General features: G+C 39.6%; 1 protein-coding gene across 3 annotated transcripts; it reads right to left on the bottom strand.

Moving 5' to 3' along the window:
* Nucleotides 1–4,637: 4,637 nt before the first annotated feature.
* On the bottom strand, nt 4,638–15,536 carry LOC307047236 (uncharacterized protein). Of its 3 annotated transcripts, none has more exons than XM_079694086.1 (5): nt 15,479–15,536; nt 8,320–9,327; nt 7,968–8,123; nt 6,250–6,342; nt 4,638–5,866 (listed from the first exon to the last, which is right to left on the bottom strand). In XM_079694086.1, exons 2-5 carry the CDS (start codon nt 9,319–9,321, stop codon nt 5,543–5,545), a joined length of 1,575 nt encoding a protein of 524 aa, XP_079550212.1. In that variant the 5' UTR covers nt 9,322–9,327; nt 15,479–15,536; the 3' UTR covers nt 4,638–5,542. The 3 variants fall into 3 exon arrangements, with proteins under 3 accessions (XP_079550212.1, XP_079550210.1, XP_079550211.1); XM_079694084.1 differs by lacking the exon at nt 15,479–15,536 and adding an exon at nt 14,138–14,270; XM_079694085.1 differs by lacking the exon at nt 15,479–15,536 and adding an exon at nt 9,541–14,115.
* Between the last annotated feature and the right edge of the window lie 1,724 nt (nt 15,537–17,260).

The raw sequence follows: 17,260 nt of genomic DNA, 5'->3' as shown, positions 1-17,260 counted from the left end.
CACACAACACCATGGCACATAACATTAACCAATGAAAGATGTTACATTATAGTTAGTGAGCCTAAGTTTTCACTATTTATGCTAACCTTACAAGGTGCTGCTTGTGAACATCAATGTATTGCCAGCCTAGCTTTTGACCTTCACCATCTTTGTTTTTTGGAACCAGAGTGACACGATACAAAGAAATCTCGCAAAGCCTAACATTCAACAACAAATTGTACGTGTAATTTTTTATGAAGATATAATACTTTGTCAAAGGGTTAAAGCCCTAAAAAGGAAAACAAGGGCAACACCCAAACCAGTAATCACTGTGGTAGCAACCTGTCGTTTGAAAGCCACACCCCAAAGCACGCCAAGCTTTATTATCTATGTTGGGGAAATATTTTCCTAGGCCCATTACTTTGACCCAGTTTATCAGATTGTAATGACCTCATTGAGCTCAGGCACCTGCAGCCTTGTTGGCGTCAGCTGATAGAGGTGTTATAGTGCATTGCCTGTTTTATCTTGTTATGCTGCATGTTAATTATTCTCTCAGAACCAGCTAAATACATGGGTCTGGGGTAGAGATCTTCAGAATTGGTTTGGCATCTACTGTGTCAACTCTTGGCACACGACATGTCTTGTGAATTCTCCGGCCGAAGCTCCAAATAAACCATCAGTGTTTGCCATCAAAGTTCCTGCTCTCCTCGTGTCTCTGAGTCCTGTCTCCATTGCTTCAGAAGTTTCCATCACAATCTATTTTCATATCATAAACGTATTAGAACATTTGTACTTAGGTGATAATTGAAGTAAAAGGTAGGGACATTTTCTTTTGATTTCTATACAATCTGACTTTTTTTTGCAATCAGGAGAGTTGTGCTTTACAGGCTTTTTTGAATGAATGAATAGGTTTTAGCCACTTCCGCATTGGCTTTGCTTTTAAAAACTGGGTTGGCGCTTGTCGTACTCTTCATATCTGACAGACAGATTCAAATCTTCTCATCCAATCTTTAAGCAGAAAGAGAACAAACAAACAATTCCTTTAAATAGTTTGTGCCTATTCATGGGCATCACTTTATTAGAAAAAGTGGGGGGACAACAACACTTTTTTCAGATTTAAAAACACACTTTTAGCACCCCTTGCAAACAATACATACATACTATACATACATATGCTTAAAAAGGTTTTTTGACAACTAGTGCAGTAACTTTGCTAAACTGATGCAAAGCCAGAGCAGCAATTGCTTTACTATTCTCTATTCAGTTATAACTGATATGAAACGTGTCACAGGCCAAATTGCACAACTTTAGTTACCAGAAATACACCCAAAAAGTGTGAACAGTCCTTAAGATTGTGCAAATAAACCTCAAAGTCGGTTTATTCTCAAAGTGTACAATTCTTTGTGTACTCTATTTTCAGAACATTTTCAACATTTTATCCTGATGGAAAGTGGTGGGGATAAAATTGGGCATTTCCAAAAGTGGTTGGGACATGTCCCCTGTCCCCAGTGGCCCGCCTATGTTACCATTTATGGTTGGTAGTTATTGTACAACTTTTACTGGGTCCTATCAAAGTGTTTGCTTCATTGACTAGCCTATTACTGATTTTCTATGAGGCAGAAAACAATGCTTTTCAATACAAGACACTCTTTCTTTCTACTGAGCTCAGCAAAAGCGAACTTGTGTGCACGGTCAGCAAATCAGCTGAAAAAAGTTGGCTCCTGCTGAACTTTTCAAGGTCACTTATCGTTAACAGCCACTCCAAATGGTGTACCTGCTGGCCGCCCTACTGATGTGATTTCACTCTGTGAAGAGCATTGCAGCCTTACTACTGCGACAGAGGTGAGAGGCTTTCCAAGAACTCTCTTAAAAATCAGCTATGGCGTATTTGTGGATTCATGTTTGATATCATTGTGACATGTTATTTGGTTCCCTTTTTTTGGCGGGAATTTACTCTAATACAAGTCCCTGGCCCCTATTATGCTTTTTGGGGCTTTCCCCTACCCTTAGTGTGTTATATAGGTTTTTGTGCATGTTAATGGTCTACAAAGGCTAAAATCTCATCCACAATACCCCCCTGCCTGAAATGCCTCCGTTGGACTCCTTTCTTTACTTCAGTAACATCCACCCACAGTAAGAACAGACTCCACCATAACCAACTTACTGGCAGAGTTAGCACACTGTAATTGTGTTACTTTGTTCCTTGCAGGTTTTCTCACAACAGGAACAAGGCTTGGGAAAACATTTATGTCGCCCACAATATTTTAGCCACTAAGTTTCACTTTTGGAAGTCTGTTACTTCCCACCTGCTTCAGTTGGTGCCAAGCACAGTCTTATATTCACACTTTTTACGATTGTTATCATACCAAAAAACACATATCTGCGCAAAAGAACTCTGCCTTCACAATATCTTGAATGTACTGAAAGACGGTTTTCTCTTCAATTGTAGTTAATATCATTAAGACTACTTTCAGGGATGGTTTGAAAGGATATATCATTGTTGAAAATACCATTTTCTACTTTCTTGCCCAGAGTAAAATGAGAGGTTTGAAGTCCTGGTTTGACTCCTCTGTCCGTTTTTGTTAGAAATGCCTCTATCTTCACTCTGTTCTCCTTGACAGCAGAAAGGCTTTATTTTAAATTTGCATGACTCCAGTTTCATCCTAGCTTGTCCTTTAACTTTGAGAGCAGACTTTTATGCATTAGTAGGTCTTCTGTTTCCTTCACCTTCCTTTGTATCTCTACATGTGCCCCAAATGACATTCAATGTTTTACATTCACAATGAGTGTGACAAAAATCTCTTGTTATTGATCTGACCTTAGGTATCGCTTGCTCCCAATCACAAATGTTTTGTCATGATCATAATTTGCTAAACGAAACCCTCTATTTCAGTTTCATAGGCCCCTTGAGTTATGAATCCAAAAATGTCCATTGCTGTGAATGGCACAGTCAATGAATCTAAGAAATACACTAAACATAGCATTGACATACATTTCTGTGGTTGACCTCATACATAAATGGAGAGTGTGTGGGTTATTAATTTACTCAAAGATGAAGGAACCATTGCCTAACTCATCATACACATGCCAGTTGCACAACTTTATGAAGGGCAACTAAGGTCTGTTGGTTGCTTAGTTCAGACTAATCTCATCAACTGATGTTGGCTGGCCTTTGAACTTTGTGGAGATATTCATGGTCTCCAGATAAATAATCTTAAAACCCACTGATTTTCCAGTTTCCTTTATTGCACCAAATTCCTATTTGTAGTTCTAAGTTCAATTTGTCGACAGCTTTTTGTCATGAAATTGGCTATGCTACAGAATTCCTTGGGATCATTTGTAATTGTAATAATTATTCCCTTAGCCTTTTCTCTATTACCACCATCAGGTCAAAACACACGTTAATCTAATACTTTGGTTTTTTGATCACATGTCTACAAAACGAATCACATTCCTACCAGCCCTCAGCCGTAGCATACTGTCTGTTGCTTAGTAGATAATGTTAGTATGTTAACATGCTAAACTAAAGGTTATTTTTTTTGCATGCTAAGGTTAGCATTGTTAACATAATGAAGTTAGCATACACTCTAAAAACAAATGCCTTGGCTCAACAAAGAAAATCAACGCAACAGTTTGCATCGATGTTTATTGAGTGAAGACAACTTCTAATTAAATTGTCTTAAAGCAACAAAGTTATTTGAGTTAGGGGAGAAGGCTTTTCCTCTACAATCAGGTGTTTTTAATCATCACTTACTTAATAATTGGTAGCATAAACACAAGTTTTGAAGTTGATTACTCCAAAAATTAAGTTGTTCCAACTTGTTTTACCGCATGACTTAAAAGGAATTTTAAGTTGTATGTACTTAATTACCATCTTTGTGAACACATTTTTAAGTTGACAACCATTTATAAATTAAGTTGCTCCAAATATATTGTATTCAATAGTTTTTTTTTCTTAGCTTTTTCATGTTTTTGCCTTTAAAGAAAGACATTAATTGATTCCACAACAAAAATATTAGGCATTTCACTTTTTATTTTTAACTGCAGTTGTTTATTTCAACACATGTTTCAATCAGGAGAGACTTCATTTTGTTTGAACATTTATTGACACATGCCATATGATAAGGTGCATGAACACCTGAAATCACAGCTGACTGCAGGAGAGAGGAGAACCATTTTATAGTTTGGCTGCAGCACGTTGATTGGCTGCTGGAGAATGAGGTGAAATGTAACAGGTTAAAGAGAACGCCTGTGATGAGCTGATTACACTGTAAAAAGAAAATAGTTGGATCAACTTAATTGAATTACTTCAATTGGTAACACATAAATTAATTAAGTTTATTCAAATAAAAATAGCAAGTTAGACTGACCCAATTATTTTAAGTCAGATCGAATTACTAATATGTTAGTTTTCAAATAAACAATTTGCATCAATCAAACTTAAAATGAATGCACAACAAATTAAAATGTCCTTGTTTTCCAACTAAATTTTCTGCTATATCCTAAAGTAAAATACTGCTTCCTTAGAACCCAATATTCTGCCTTGAGGTTAAGAATATTTTTATAGTAACCTTAATGTGAAATGTAAGTTTGCTCAACATAATAAAATATTTTTTTTACAATTAAAAATTTAAGTTGGCTTTCAAAAAAATATCACATTTTCACTGTTTGTGAATACTTTATTATATGAAAGTATAAAACGCAATATGCCGACATCTTCCAACACATTAAATGCATACAGTTTACTTTTTTCTTTAAACACATATGCACAACATGCATTACAGTTTAGACAACAAATGTAGATTTTAGACATTTTGAATTGCCTAACCATTCCTGTAACTGCATGCATTTTTGATGTAGCGGTCAACAAAGGTTGCTCATCCAGGATAGCTTAAAGGACAATTACATTTGAACAAATATGCATTTTAACAATCACAAGACTAATGCATAAAAAGTGCATAACAGTTTGGGCAAGCAAAATCTTTCCCATATAGAACCAGTTTTTACCAGCATAAGCTCGTAGACACAGTAGTAACAAAAAAAAAATATAAAAATAAAATAAATAAAAGGCCTTTCTTCAGTTTCGGCAACCGTACAAAAGCGTTTGTAGCGTACTTCTGGCAGCCGCCAGTTTTTGAAAAAAGAAAATCCTGTAAGTTAGTTTCACAATATGACTTACAGGTCGTTTTTTTTACTTCAAAAAAAATAAAATAAAAGTATAGATGAAAGGCACTAAATTTACGATTTAAAATCGGACACACAACAGTGTGCACAATTGATAACACTTGATAACACATTAACACCTCAGTAAGGTATTTGAGCTCTAAGCTCAACATTTCCCCAGAAAATGAAGGAAACATGTTTGGAGAAAAACTCCTGCACCTCCAAAAACCTGCAACAAAATCAAGTATATCTTGTGGTTTGAAGAATATTTGTCTCTCGATTGTCTCTTTAACCACACAAAGGCAAAAACACCCAAAGAGGCTTCAGTTTCAAGTCTTAACATTGTTCCTCCCTAGGCCATTTTTGGGTCCAGAAAGGGAATCAATTGTGATGCGTGTCATTACTGCGAGCTTTGAAGACTGCCATACAGATTTTGGACTTTGGGGGACATCTTGTGTTGATCAAGCTCCATGATGATTTTCTGGAGCACTTCGAAAGTAAAACGAAGGGGTTTGGGATAAGCTAGGTTAAGTGCATATAGCAAACCTAGAAGCAGGGCACAAGCTGAGGCAACTGAAGTCAGTCCATGCAACACCTTCACGCCCTCGATGACGATGCCCATGTCTTCAGGTGGCTCCTGCGGTCCTTCCCCGTCCCTTCGAATGACAAACACTGCCACAGTGAGATGCTCCAGGTCCCTTTGAACGTCCTCTGGTCCAGAGTCCTAAAGTACATGACACAAAACATCACTGTCATCACTTTGTACTTTTATTCACGCCTCACATTAAAAAGACAACTGCAAAATCACATCGACTTCATTTCACTGAATAGTGCTATATGGATTGGAGCCTTTTAAAGGCTCAGCCACACATCTCATTATTGGCAAAGCCTGGTATCGTGAAAGGGTCAAAGTGTGTCTTGATGTTTTGCAGGACTCTAGACTAACCTTTTCACCAGTAGCTCTACGCAAGAATCACTACATATATTATAAATACAACATGTAGTCAATCCAACCAGGTTTCAGTAATTATAGTTGACAAAAATGTCTGTATGTTTTACAGGATTAATATGAGATGAGCAGACATGCAAATTGCTGTGGAAACTTACACGATATTCCTTGATCAGGTCATCTGCATCCTCGCCAAGGAAGAAGATGAGGGCTTTCAGGACACACTCCCTTCGAAGATGAATGTCCTCAGTCTAGGACAATAAAATCTTGATTAATTTAATCTTCAAAATCTCTGAAGACAGGTGTCCCTACTCCTAAAACTTAAAGGAATATTTTTAATTTTTAGCACTTTGCAAGGCAACAGAAACCTTCCCTTTAACTGTGCGTGCATTTTTAATGAAGTTAGGGGCATAGGTCGCTCATCCGGGTTATCTTGGCTCTAGCACTGGTAGCTATGGGGAACATGTAGCCTGCCTCCACTTACAGCAAGAAGATAAAACTAAACCAATCACCAAGCTCGTTTATTTACCACATTATGTTGCGCTCGTGATTTTTGGCACGTTGTGTCATTTTAGAACTACATACATACATACATACATACATACATACATACATACATACATACATACATACATACATACATACATACATACATACATACATACATACATACATACATACATACATACATACATACATACATACATACATACATACATACATACATACATACATACATACATACATACATACATACATACATACATACATACATACATACATACATACATACATACATACATACATACATACATACATACATACATACATACATACATACATACATACATACATACATACATACATACATACATACATACATACATACATACATACATACATACATACATACATACATACATACATACATACATACATACATACATACATACATACATACATACATACATACATACATACATACATACATACATACATACATACATACATACATACATACATACATACATACATACATACATACATACCGGTAGGAAAGAGCACAGCGGGCATACACAAACTCACGCAGATGGGCTTTTCAGTTTGTAAACAAGATGTTGGTGACTATATGGAGCAGAAGAGAGATTGCTGCGTAGATACAGAACTGTATGGATTTGAACCACAGAGGAGAAACTACATGTTTTGGAAGGAGAGCGGGAGAGGAGAGGCTGGTTAACAGCCTGGGGACGAGGAGAGAGTCATTAGCGGTGTCGATGTGGGGCTTGTCCACCTGCCGACAGCAAACCAGTGCCTTTGAGTACACCGGGAGCTGCCATCAATTGGAAGGTTTGATATATCAGGCGAGAGGACAGTACAACAGATTGTGTTAAAACAATCTGTTTATCAATAATCTGTCACTTAACCGGCAGTTATTGAAACTTTCCCACGTATCCACTCAGTACATCAGCCTCAGCCTCTCTCCTCACCAGCTCCCCTTCCAAAACATCTAGGTGCTCCTCTGCTTATTCTGGTTCAAATCTATACAGTTCTGGATCTTCACAGCAACCTCTCTTCTGCTCCTTATAGTCACTGACGTCTTGTTTACATCCCATGCGGTTTCCTACCAGTATGCATTTGGTTATAAAATAACACGTGCCAGAAATAACGAGCATAACATAACTTGGTAAATAAACAGAAGCGTTTAGTGAGTCGTTTAGTTCATCTTCTTGCTGCCAGCGGAGGCACGCTATTGATCCCCTTAGCTACCGGCGCTGGAGCTAAGCTAACCCGGATGATGCATCTTTAATAGATAGGGGTACTGTGACACCCTCTAAGCAACCAAGGAAACTTGTTACTTTTGATGCTCTAGATGTACCTGGTCCAAAATGTCCATGATGTCAGCAGTCTTTCGGCGTGTTGCTCCACCTTTGGCACGGATGACTCTGATTAGCTGACTTGATTGGATGTCTAACTGGGCAAAGAACTTATCCTCAAGAGGAACAGCCATGAGCCTCAGGAACTCTGCATTGATCTAAAACAGATGACAATGAATAAATAAAAAGGACATGCAAATTACCTCACATACAATCTCAGTTTTAACAACATAAACACTGAAGCCTGCATACACAACAGGCAAAATGTCAATGCAACGAAAAGTTTACTTGAATATGTAAATTCTGTCAATAAACTGTTCAATTTGTGTCATTTCAGTTCCATTGTTACCATACCTCTTTCTGATGGAACAGGGCAGGCCACCTGTCTTTAAAGTCTTCAATGCTGGGTTCTTGGTTGACCACCTCTTGTCGCCTGTAGGCAAACGTGCAAGCCATTTTGTTCGTGATTACCCTTTCATTGTTCCTCATCTTGACATCCGTCAGAAGTTCTATTCTCTCTTTTTCCATGCTGTCCTCAGTTTCTCCAGTAGGGAAGGATGGATAGAAGTTGGCTTCGGATCGTTTTGGCCTCTTCACCTTTTTAGCAGGGAAAGCATCTGACGTTGATTTCGATTTCAGGGAATTTACTGACAGCTCTGGACACCCCTGCACTTTGAGTTGAGTCCGGTAGTTCCCCATTTTGTACTTCAGTCGCTGTTTCCAGCCATAGCAGCCATTGAATGAGCCAGGCTCTTTTAAACAAGGGTGCTTTTTGATTAAGGCCTCTGCAACTGTGCAGAAATGTGCATCCTCCGGGTAGGCCTTATATTGGTAAATTTCTTCAACTACTCTATTCAAGATATCTGATTTCATTCTGGAGCTCAAGGTCAACAACTTGTTTCCAACCTGGCACTCAGAATTACCTTTCACTAACTGCAACTCTGTGTCGTAGGAAAATTGAGGAATTGGAAATTCTTCTGGCCACTGCTTGGTTCGAGATGACAGAGACTCGGGGGATGAAAGCAGTATAGTATCGTTTGATGCCAGTGAGACACAGTCATCCGACTCGGGTGAAACAGAAGCAGAGGATGCAGTGGCACTGATCAAGGTTGTTTGCTGGATCACCTTGATTGTCCCCAAATTCTGAAGTTCAGCAGTAGAGTTCAGATTGAAAAAGTCATTGCCAAAATCTTGGTCCATGTACTGCAGTTTCAAGCTGCACTTTAATCCGAATGTACTCCTTATCGTGCCGATAAGGTCATCTAGTGACTCTGGTATGCCATTGGGAAGTGTCAGTTTTTCAATGTTGTTGTCCCCCAAAATCACTTTAAGTCTGGCAGTCGTGGAATGAGCCATGGCAGTCTGAAAAGAGAGCAAAAGCACAATAAGGTGAGGCAAATCACTTTAAAAAATACTTAACTATCCCTTAAGGGCAATCAATAAAAAAACAAAAAACACCCACATGCAGTTAAAAGGTTCTCATAATTCATGTCCTGTAATTTACCTTCTGTAAGTGGACCACCTTTGGCTTGTATTGAGAACAAAATAAAACAACATTACATGGAGAGAGCTCACCCTTTAAACATGGATATATCTTTTCAATGTGACAAGACGCATCCCTCCAATTTTGTAGTCCGCCAGTGGGTATGTATCATGTAGTTCTTGTGGCTCAATAAGTTCCACTTCCTCGACTGGGGATGGTTTGAGATCAAAAGCTCTATAGTGTTCAATATACCATCCAATGAGCTTCTTCACAATGAAGATCAACTTGTCCTGCAGTATCACCATTTGGATGATTTCACTAAACTCTGGCAGTCCTCCCAGTGAGCCTTGGATCAAGATCATTCCACACTTGTAGTTTAGTCCATCATATGTCACGCTTTTGGCCAAGCCCACTGTGTCCATATCTGAAGACTTCCGTCTCAGAGCATTTGAAATGTCCTTGTTAAGAACATCGATGTGTACAGTGGAAACATTTGTCACTTCCAATAGAGGTCTGGTAAAGCTACATGCATGCAAATGATGGGCAATCTGATACTGATGTCTCTCTGAAAGGGAAAGTAGCACGTTTTTGAAGCACCTGATATTCCTGGCAACTCTTTTAAAAAAGCTATGCTTTGCTTCAAAACGCATCGTCCATAGGGAAACTAGTGGACCAAATTGATGGATCAAGTATGGGTAATGTTCTAAGAAATGGTGTTTTGGTTTAAGGGGACAGTCTGGGAAAACCTCTTGGAATCTAATTCGGTGCTCAGAGATCTTAAAATCAAGATATGCAATGGAGTCCTGGGATTGAATGGGACTGACTACTAGATCCACAATGTCCTTCAGGTCTGTTAAGATCTGCCAAGCTGGTTCCTCACAGGGAACTCTCCGCCCAATCAACAAAGGCAAAAATCTGATTAGACTCCAGTTCTCATGCGCATTTCCCCCAACAGTTTTTCTGGACCCAAAACTGAGAGGCACAGGATGAGGTCGATTAGTTTTGTCAGCCCACTTAAAGTTGAAAGATGATATTGCATCATTTAATGTAGATAATGTGGTATACTTTTTTTTAATGAATACACTCAGGCAAAGTGCAAGTTCAAAAGGAACAATACCTTCGAAAAGATCATGCACGATATCGGGAGGAAACCCAGAGGTAACGTCAAAATAGGAGAGGTGCTTTGATAAAATACACTCTGATTTCACACCATAATAATTGGGCAACCCATTTTCCTCAATTGTTCTTAAATGATCGGCATGAATGTCTTTGGTTCTCAAAGGAAAGACGCCGCTTCTAACTTCTTGAGTCTGGATGTCTGCTTTTTCTGCAGTGCAAAATCTGCATACATATGACCCTGAGAAATTCTCAACAAATCCAGCAATACCGTGTGCCCCAAGGTTGTCAGCAACCACACACTGAACTGTGCCTTTTATTGTTCTGCCCAACTTTGACACAAATATCCCTTTCTGTTCCAAAATGACAAGATCGTTAAGAAAAGGTTCTAACACTTTATCATAGCCATAGCACTTCAGATCAGTACTTTTAATTAAAGCTGCCAAATAGATGGAGGACAAAGCAGAGTTACAGCCCGGTGGTAAATTGCCCAGAATCCAATACAAACCACAGATTTTATGCTTCCTTCTGGATGTACCAAGGGGATTACATATTTCAAAATCGTCAATATATAATATCAAGGAAAGGCTTTCCTGTTTAGACAAAAGTCCATTTTCTTTGAACAAGGCACCATCAAAGAAAGATCTGTATATCTGTGCACAAGTTCCCTGTGATTCTTTATCTAAAGTATTCAAATTAACAGCCTGATCTAAGATTGTCTGGCAGTCAAGAATTTGTACCAAAGACTTTAAAATTGAAATATATTGGAATGACTTTCCATTCTTTTGGTCTAGTATATATTCCACTGGTTCCACTACATTAAAGTGTCTCTTATAGTAAGCCTTTCGCCTCCAAGCACTGGAAAGTGGGCCTTTATCTCCAATTGCTTTTTTAACAGGGTTTCTATCACAGAGTGCACTGGCTAGTTTTTTAACCACTGACTGGTCAAACTGGCAACCATTATCTTGTAATACTTGGTTAATAGTCTTTTGAGTGATTGGCAGAGAAAGAGAACCAATCAAATAGTTAAACTCCTGCAGAAGTTCATCTACCGCAGCATTTGACACAAGAAAGATGTTTTCTAACTTAAGAAGGACTGACGCAAGTTTAAGCTCGATATCCTTCTCCAAGTTCTCAGAAACCCCATCGACAAAAGCAGAATCTAAATTGTCATTGCTCTCTATACGTTCCCCATCTGAAATATCACTGGCAAGACTGGCAAAGGATTCTGTAACAGAATTAATACCAGGCTTAAAGATATTCCCCGTCCCAGAATGTTTCCTGTATTTATGGCTTTTGAAGTTCTCATATATATTGGTTTTATATTCGCAGTCTTGGAACACGCATGTAACAGTCTCCTTATTTTTAAGATGATTAAAGATGTGTTGAAAAAATTCCCTCTCAGTGCAGAGTTGATTATGAACACAAATATGGCATGTGAACGTTGATGCAGCTTTGTTGATAGTTTGTTGGGCAGGGTGATTCCTTGATAAATGACTTAGTAGGGCATTCCAAGTCTTGAATCTACATGTACAATTTAAATAGGTACATGGATATGAATGGCCCCGTCCATAGTGCCTATGATTCAGTTTGTAATGCTTGAGCAGCTCAGATCTTCTTCTTAACACAATCCCACAGTCCTTGCATCTCCACATGAAGCGGAAAACTGAAAAAAAAACAAAGAAACTGGCTTTATTGGGAGTTCCTTTGTAGGTTGAATTTTTAAGGAGATAGTGGTGGTGGAGCCAATTGTTTAAACACAACAGTCTGTTAATGTAGCCAGCCCTCTCAGAATAAACCTTAAGGCAGTTTCTCACACCAGGGGCCTCATTTATAGAAGATGGCGCACGCCACTCTAAGCACTTTTGGATTTATAAAAAACAAACTTGACGGGAGAATGTGCAGTTCTCCACGGACACTGATCCAGGCGTACGCACAGAAATTACAAATGGTGACGAAAACGCGAGAAACTACGTTTTTGTGTAAAATGTATACAAATATCACGTCATGTGTCAAACATAAGTTACTTTGCAAAAACGGATGAATCCATTCTTATGAATAAATAAAAACCCAATACATTTCACAGGGAATGACCAAAAAACAGGACTCAGCGATCATGAATACAAACATATCTTATTGCAAAAGAACAATTGAAATATGTTCTGAAATATTGAAACCATACCTGCATGTTATGGAATTTATTCTCATTAATATTAACATGAACAGCACATTACAAATTACGTTTACAATGATGCAGTTTTCGATGCCTCAGTCAGGCATATAGGTGTGCAGTTTCATATTTTTCACATATTGTGTTCATTTTTATGGCTTCATGTTCGTTTTATATGCGTCTTCAACGTGTACTTTTGTTCTAAAGCACGAACCGTTTTGAAAGTGGCTATACGTTCACAGTGTGTTCTGACAGCATTTGCCACGATCACCTTGAGTGATCATGGCAAATCCTGACCTTGCAGTCAGTGTAAACAAATACTAATTTGGGGTGTTTCACTGACAATTTATGGGCCTTACATGAAACTGCAAAGGTTGCGACACATTTAGAGTTGATTGTAATTTATGAAGTCAAACCAGCGTAGAGTGTCCACGTGTTATATAAATCTGAAATATATTGATGCACAAGAACTTTGGTGTTTCATCCGTATTCCACCTTTTGACTTGAATCATAAGCCCTTTTTTTAAATGAAGCCCCTGGAGTAGCCCCAGTTTCATTTTATAAATCACAATAAACTCGAAATGTGTAGCAGCCTTTGCAAACTTCATGCAACGGCCATAGTGCCCGTAAATAGTCATTGAAATGCTGCAAATTAATATTTATTCACACTGACTGCATAAAAGGTGATTGTTGTAAATGGTATGATAAATAGGAAACTGCATTCCTATCTGACTGAGGCATCAAAGACAGCAACAGTGTAAATGTAGTTTGTAATAGCCTACCATTCACCTTAATATAATTGAGAATAAATGCCATAACATGCAGGTATTGTTTAAATATTACAGAACATATTTCAATGGTTATTTGGCAATAACATCTCTGTATTCACGATGCTGAATAGTTTTTTTTTAAAGATTGACGAACAGTGCCTTAAGGGATAGGTTTACAGTTATCAAGTCTGTCTTAAGGGAAATACACACATGCCCATTGGAAGCAATTTGTGGCCATTTGATTGTTTTTTCTGTCAGTACAGGTTGTAAAGTGCTCACTTTCCCAAATAAATTTAAATATAAATCAACTGTTAAAAACTTTATCTTAAGCTAAAGCAAGACTTCAACGGTCTGAATTCATCAAATCCAATGTGGATATCTTCAAAATTATTATTATTTTTTTATCTCTGAGGCTCAGTTTTCATTACAGTCAGTTCACATTCAGGCCTAGATAGGATTTCTTAAATAGTTTTTTCAGATTTAAGCTGCAATGGGTTACTAATTTGTGAGCATTAATACTACATTTTGCAAAACTATGAGTACATTAACAAAACACTGTCCTGTACACGCTGTCACATTAAAGCCAGAAAAAAATCACTGTCTTTAGCACTCTAATTCTGCAGTTTAACTTACCTTTGGGTAGTTTGATGAGTTGTGTCCAGGGCTGATGTAACCACCACCAATCAGGGAAAGAATCATGAAAAGCAAATTAAAAATGCATTAATATTAAGCAGTGTTTCCCACAGACCAGGTAGCAATGTGTGGTGGATTTGTTGGGGGGGGGGGGGGGCGCGATTACCGGCTGGCGGAGTTGTTGGGGGGGGTGGGGGGGGACCATTTAATTTCGAAAATTAAATGGTCAGATATATACTGTTGTGTTAACATTTCATCGATTAAAAATGCGTTAGAACACGTCCATCTCGAAGACGAGTTCGTTCAGAATCAGCTGCTTATCGCAGGTCGACTGACTCGATCTCCTTCTCATACACTTACGTGTTTAATTTGCGTGTGTTTAGACAGATGGGCGCACACACACGCGCACCAAGCATCACCCGCATTCATTCATTCTTTTAAACACTTACTCACGGTAAAACTATTATATATATATATATATATCATATATATATATATGGTATAACTAAAGTAAATTGCGCCGGGCAGAAGATAGGGCCCTTCTTCTGTTTGGCGCACATGGCTAATTAGCATACGCGCACAGGACTGTCGGAATGGGAACACGTCGGACTGGCAGCATTACGGGGGCGCGATTACGGGCTGGCGGAGTTACATTTTTTACATGCTCTGCTGCTATTCCTTTTAGGAAGCTGCTATTATTATATCTGCTGCTATTCCTTTTAGGAATTCCTTTTAGGAATAGCAGCAGAGCAGTGTTGTTTAATAAGCGCCGGACTCACCACTGTGCGTTCATGAGAACGACGTGCACCCTCTCTCATCGCCTGTGTCTCACTAAATACGTTAACGGAGACGGCAGTAAAACACCCAAACGTCGTAACAGAACTGCGAGCGCGCAGCACAGTTGCAAACACATGTACGCTTAAATGTATCCGTGCTAATGTGCAAATAAGCAGCTTAACCAGTACACAGTATGACATACGTTAACTTAAGACTACTTTCAGTAACGGTATTACACCACGAGAGCCCCGCGTGCAAATTACTTGCACAAGTTACTCACCTAGCATTTACTCTCACAGTCCGGTAGTGTCCTCTAGCAAAATGCTAAATGAAATGCCACATTACCTTTAGCACACCAGTGGTTTAAACATATGGCTAACACATTTCACAAAATCAGTTAAATGCATCGAACATGTTAAAGTTAGCATGACTTAACTAGCTGGTCCGGTTCAGTTAGTGAACTAAAGTTAACCCTTAAGACGTACATTTGACCCATACAGGCAGAACATTTGTTATCTGACAATTTAAATGTGTAAAACATGACTTTGTCTGCATTAAACTTACCGTTTTTCAGAGTGACCTTGACCGCATGGACGATGAGATTGACGAGGAGAAAAAAATGGCAGCTTCAGCTAGAAAAATCTTGCTGGAAAAGACGTTGACGTTCAACGTCTACGTCATGACGTTAGACAGGAAAACCTAATTGAAGCGCTTGCATTTGCATAAGAATAGCAGGTCAATGTAGTAAAGCACAATTTGAAGTTGATATAATACACAAAAGTACAGTGCCGTCGCTAAAGCAGAAATCTGAATCAGATTTATTCAAAAAAGTGCTTTACTTCAACTTTTCCAAAATATACTTTTTAGAGTGTATATGCAGCTGCGGAGTGAATGTATATAGACCCAGTCTTCCTGAAAGAACTGAAGTTACCCACTGTAATCCAGCTTCTATGAGTATTGGCGAAGCCCTCTAAGGCTATCGCTATTGGGTAATCCCCTGCGCACCCACGCAGCACTGAAACACTTCTAGTCCACGCCCACCCGCAAGGTGGGCCCCACCCTCGGCCTCCCTTCCGGTATAAATAGGAAGGAGGCCCGACAATCTGCTCCCATACAAAATAACTTTTCTTCAGCTATTCGGGGAGCCAGTGGGGCCCAGCACTTAGAGGGCTACGCCATTTACTCATAGAAGCTGGAGTTACAGTAGGTAACTTCAGTTCTATTTCGTATATGGCTTCGCCCTCTAAGGCCATCGCTATTGGGTTAAGGGCGAAGCATGATGTACTGGGTCCGCCCGGTAATAGAAGCACAGACACACCTGCTCAGATAATAACCCATGCCTATTGCGCCATGCAGGCAGGAGAGCGCACGGCTGGATCCCTGACGTCACTCACTCTGACAAGACACAAAATGTGTCAGAGGAAAAAAAGGAAACATCCCATGAGACACGGCTTCTTCCTCCGACCTGTGAGGAGGGGGAAAGAAGCCATCCAAGGTGATCACTCGACTCTAAAAGAGCTTTTGATGACCTTTGGCATGAAGCCGGGTTAGGGCGTAAAACAGCTGAACTGCCATCTCCTTGGATCCGGAGGCATGACGGAGCCACAGAGAGAGCAGACAAATCACTCACCCTTTTCGCTGATAGAGCCAAAAGTAATACTACTTTGGCTGACAACAGTTTAAGGGGAACCTGGTCTAAAGGTTCAAATGGGGCTTTGCTTAGTGCACGTATACCAAAGCCAAATCCCACTGAGGTGCCAGTGCGCGTGACACAGGTCTGAGTCTCCGTACTACTCGCATAACACGGCTGCTGCGCTCTGCGAGCCCCTCTGTTCAATTCGCCAGGAATATACATTGCTCTGATGAGAGCAAAGTGTGTGCGCGCCCAGAACAGCAGCCGCCTGGCTGCGTTCAGAAGCTGCGCAGATCATACTACTCCCTGGCGATTGAGGTAGGCTGCTTCCATAGCCGTGGCCTGTTGTCTGTGCGAATCAACACATTGATTGTACAGCAACGGGGCGACTCCCCCGTTCTTTTCCGAGATTTAGAAAAATAGCGCAGTAAAAACCGTGCAAGACACTGTTCCTGGGATGACAGGAGTGTTTCTTGTATCCCATGGAACTGCTGGGGGGAGAGGCTTCTCTGTGATGTGCCGTAATGGTCGTCTTGGTGACGAGCCACGCCATCGCCACCGCTGCCCGTGAGGCAAACGGGCTGCGAGGGAGTTTCCACATGCTGCATTTCACTCTGTCTCTCATCATGAGGCGCGTACACGCCCAGGGGATGAGAGGTGTGTGCATGCTGTCCACACGAGTCGTTATAACGGTGCTCGTGGATTTATTATGA

Source organism: Notothenia rossii (genome assembly GCF_949606895.1).
Source record: "Notothenia rossii genome assembly, chromosome: 7".
In the NCBI taxonomy this organism is placed as follows: Eukaryota; Metazoa; Chordata; class Actinopteri; order Perciformes; family Nototheniidae; genus Notothenia; species Notothenia rossii.
Note: the sequence above shows the minus strand (reverse complement) of the source record. Positions and strands in the feature narration are given on the sequence as shown.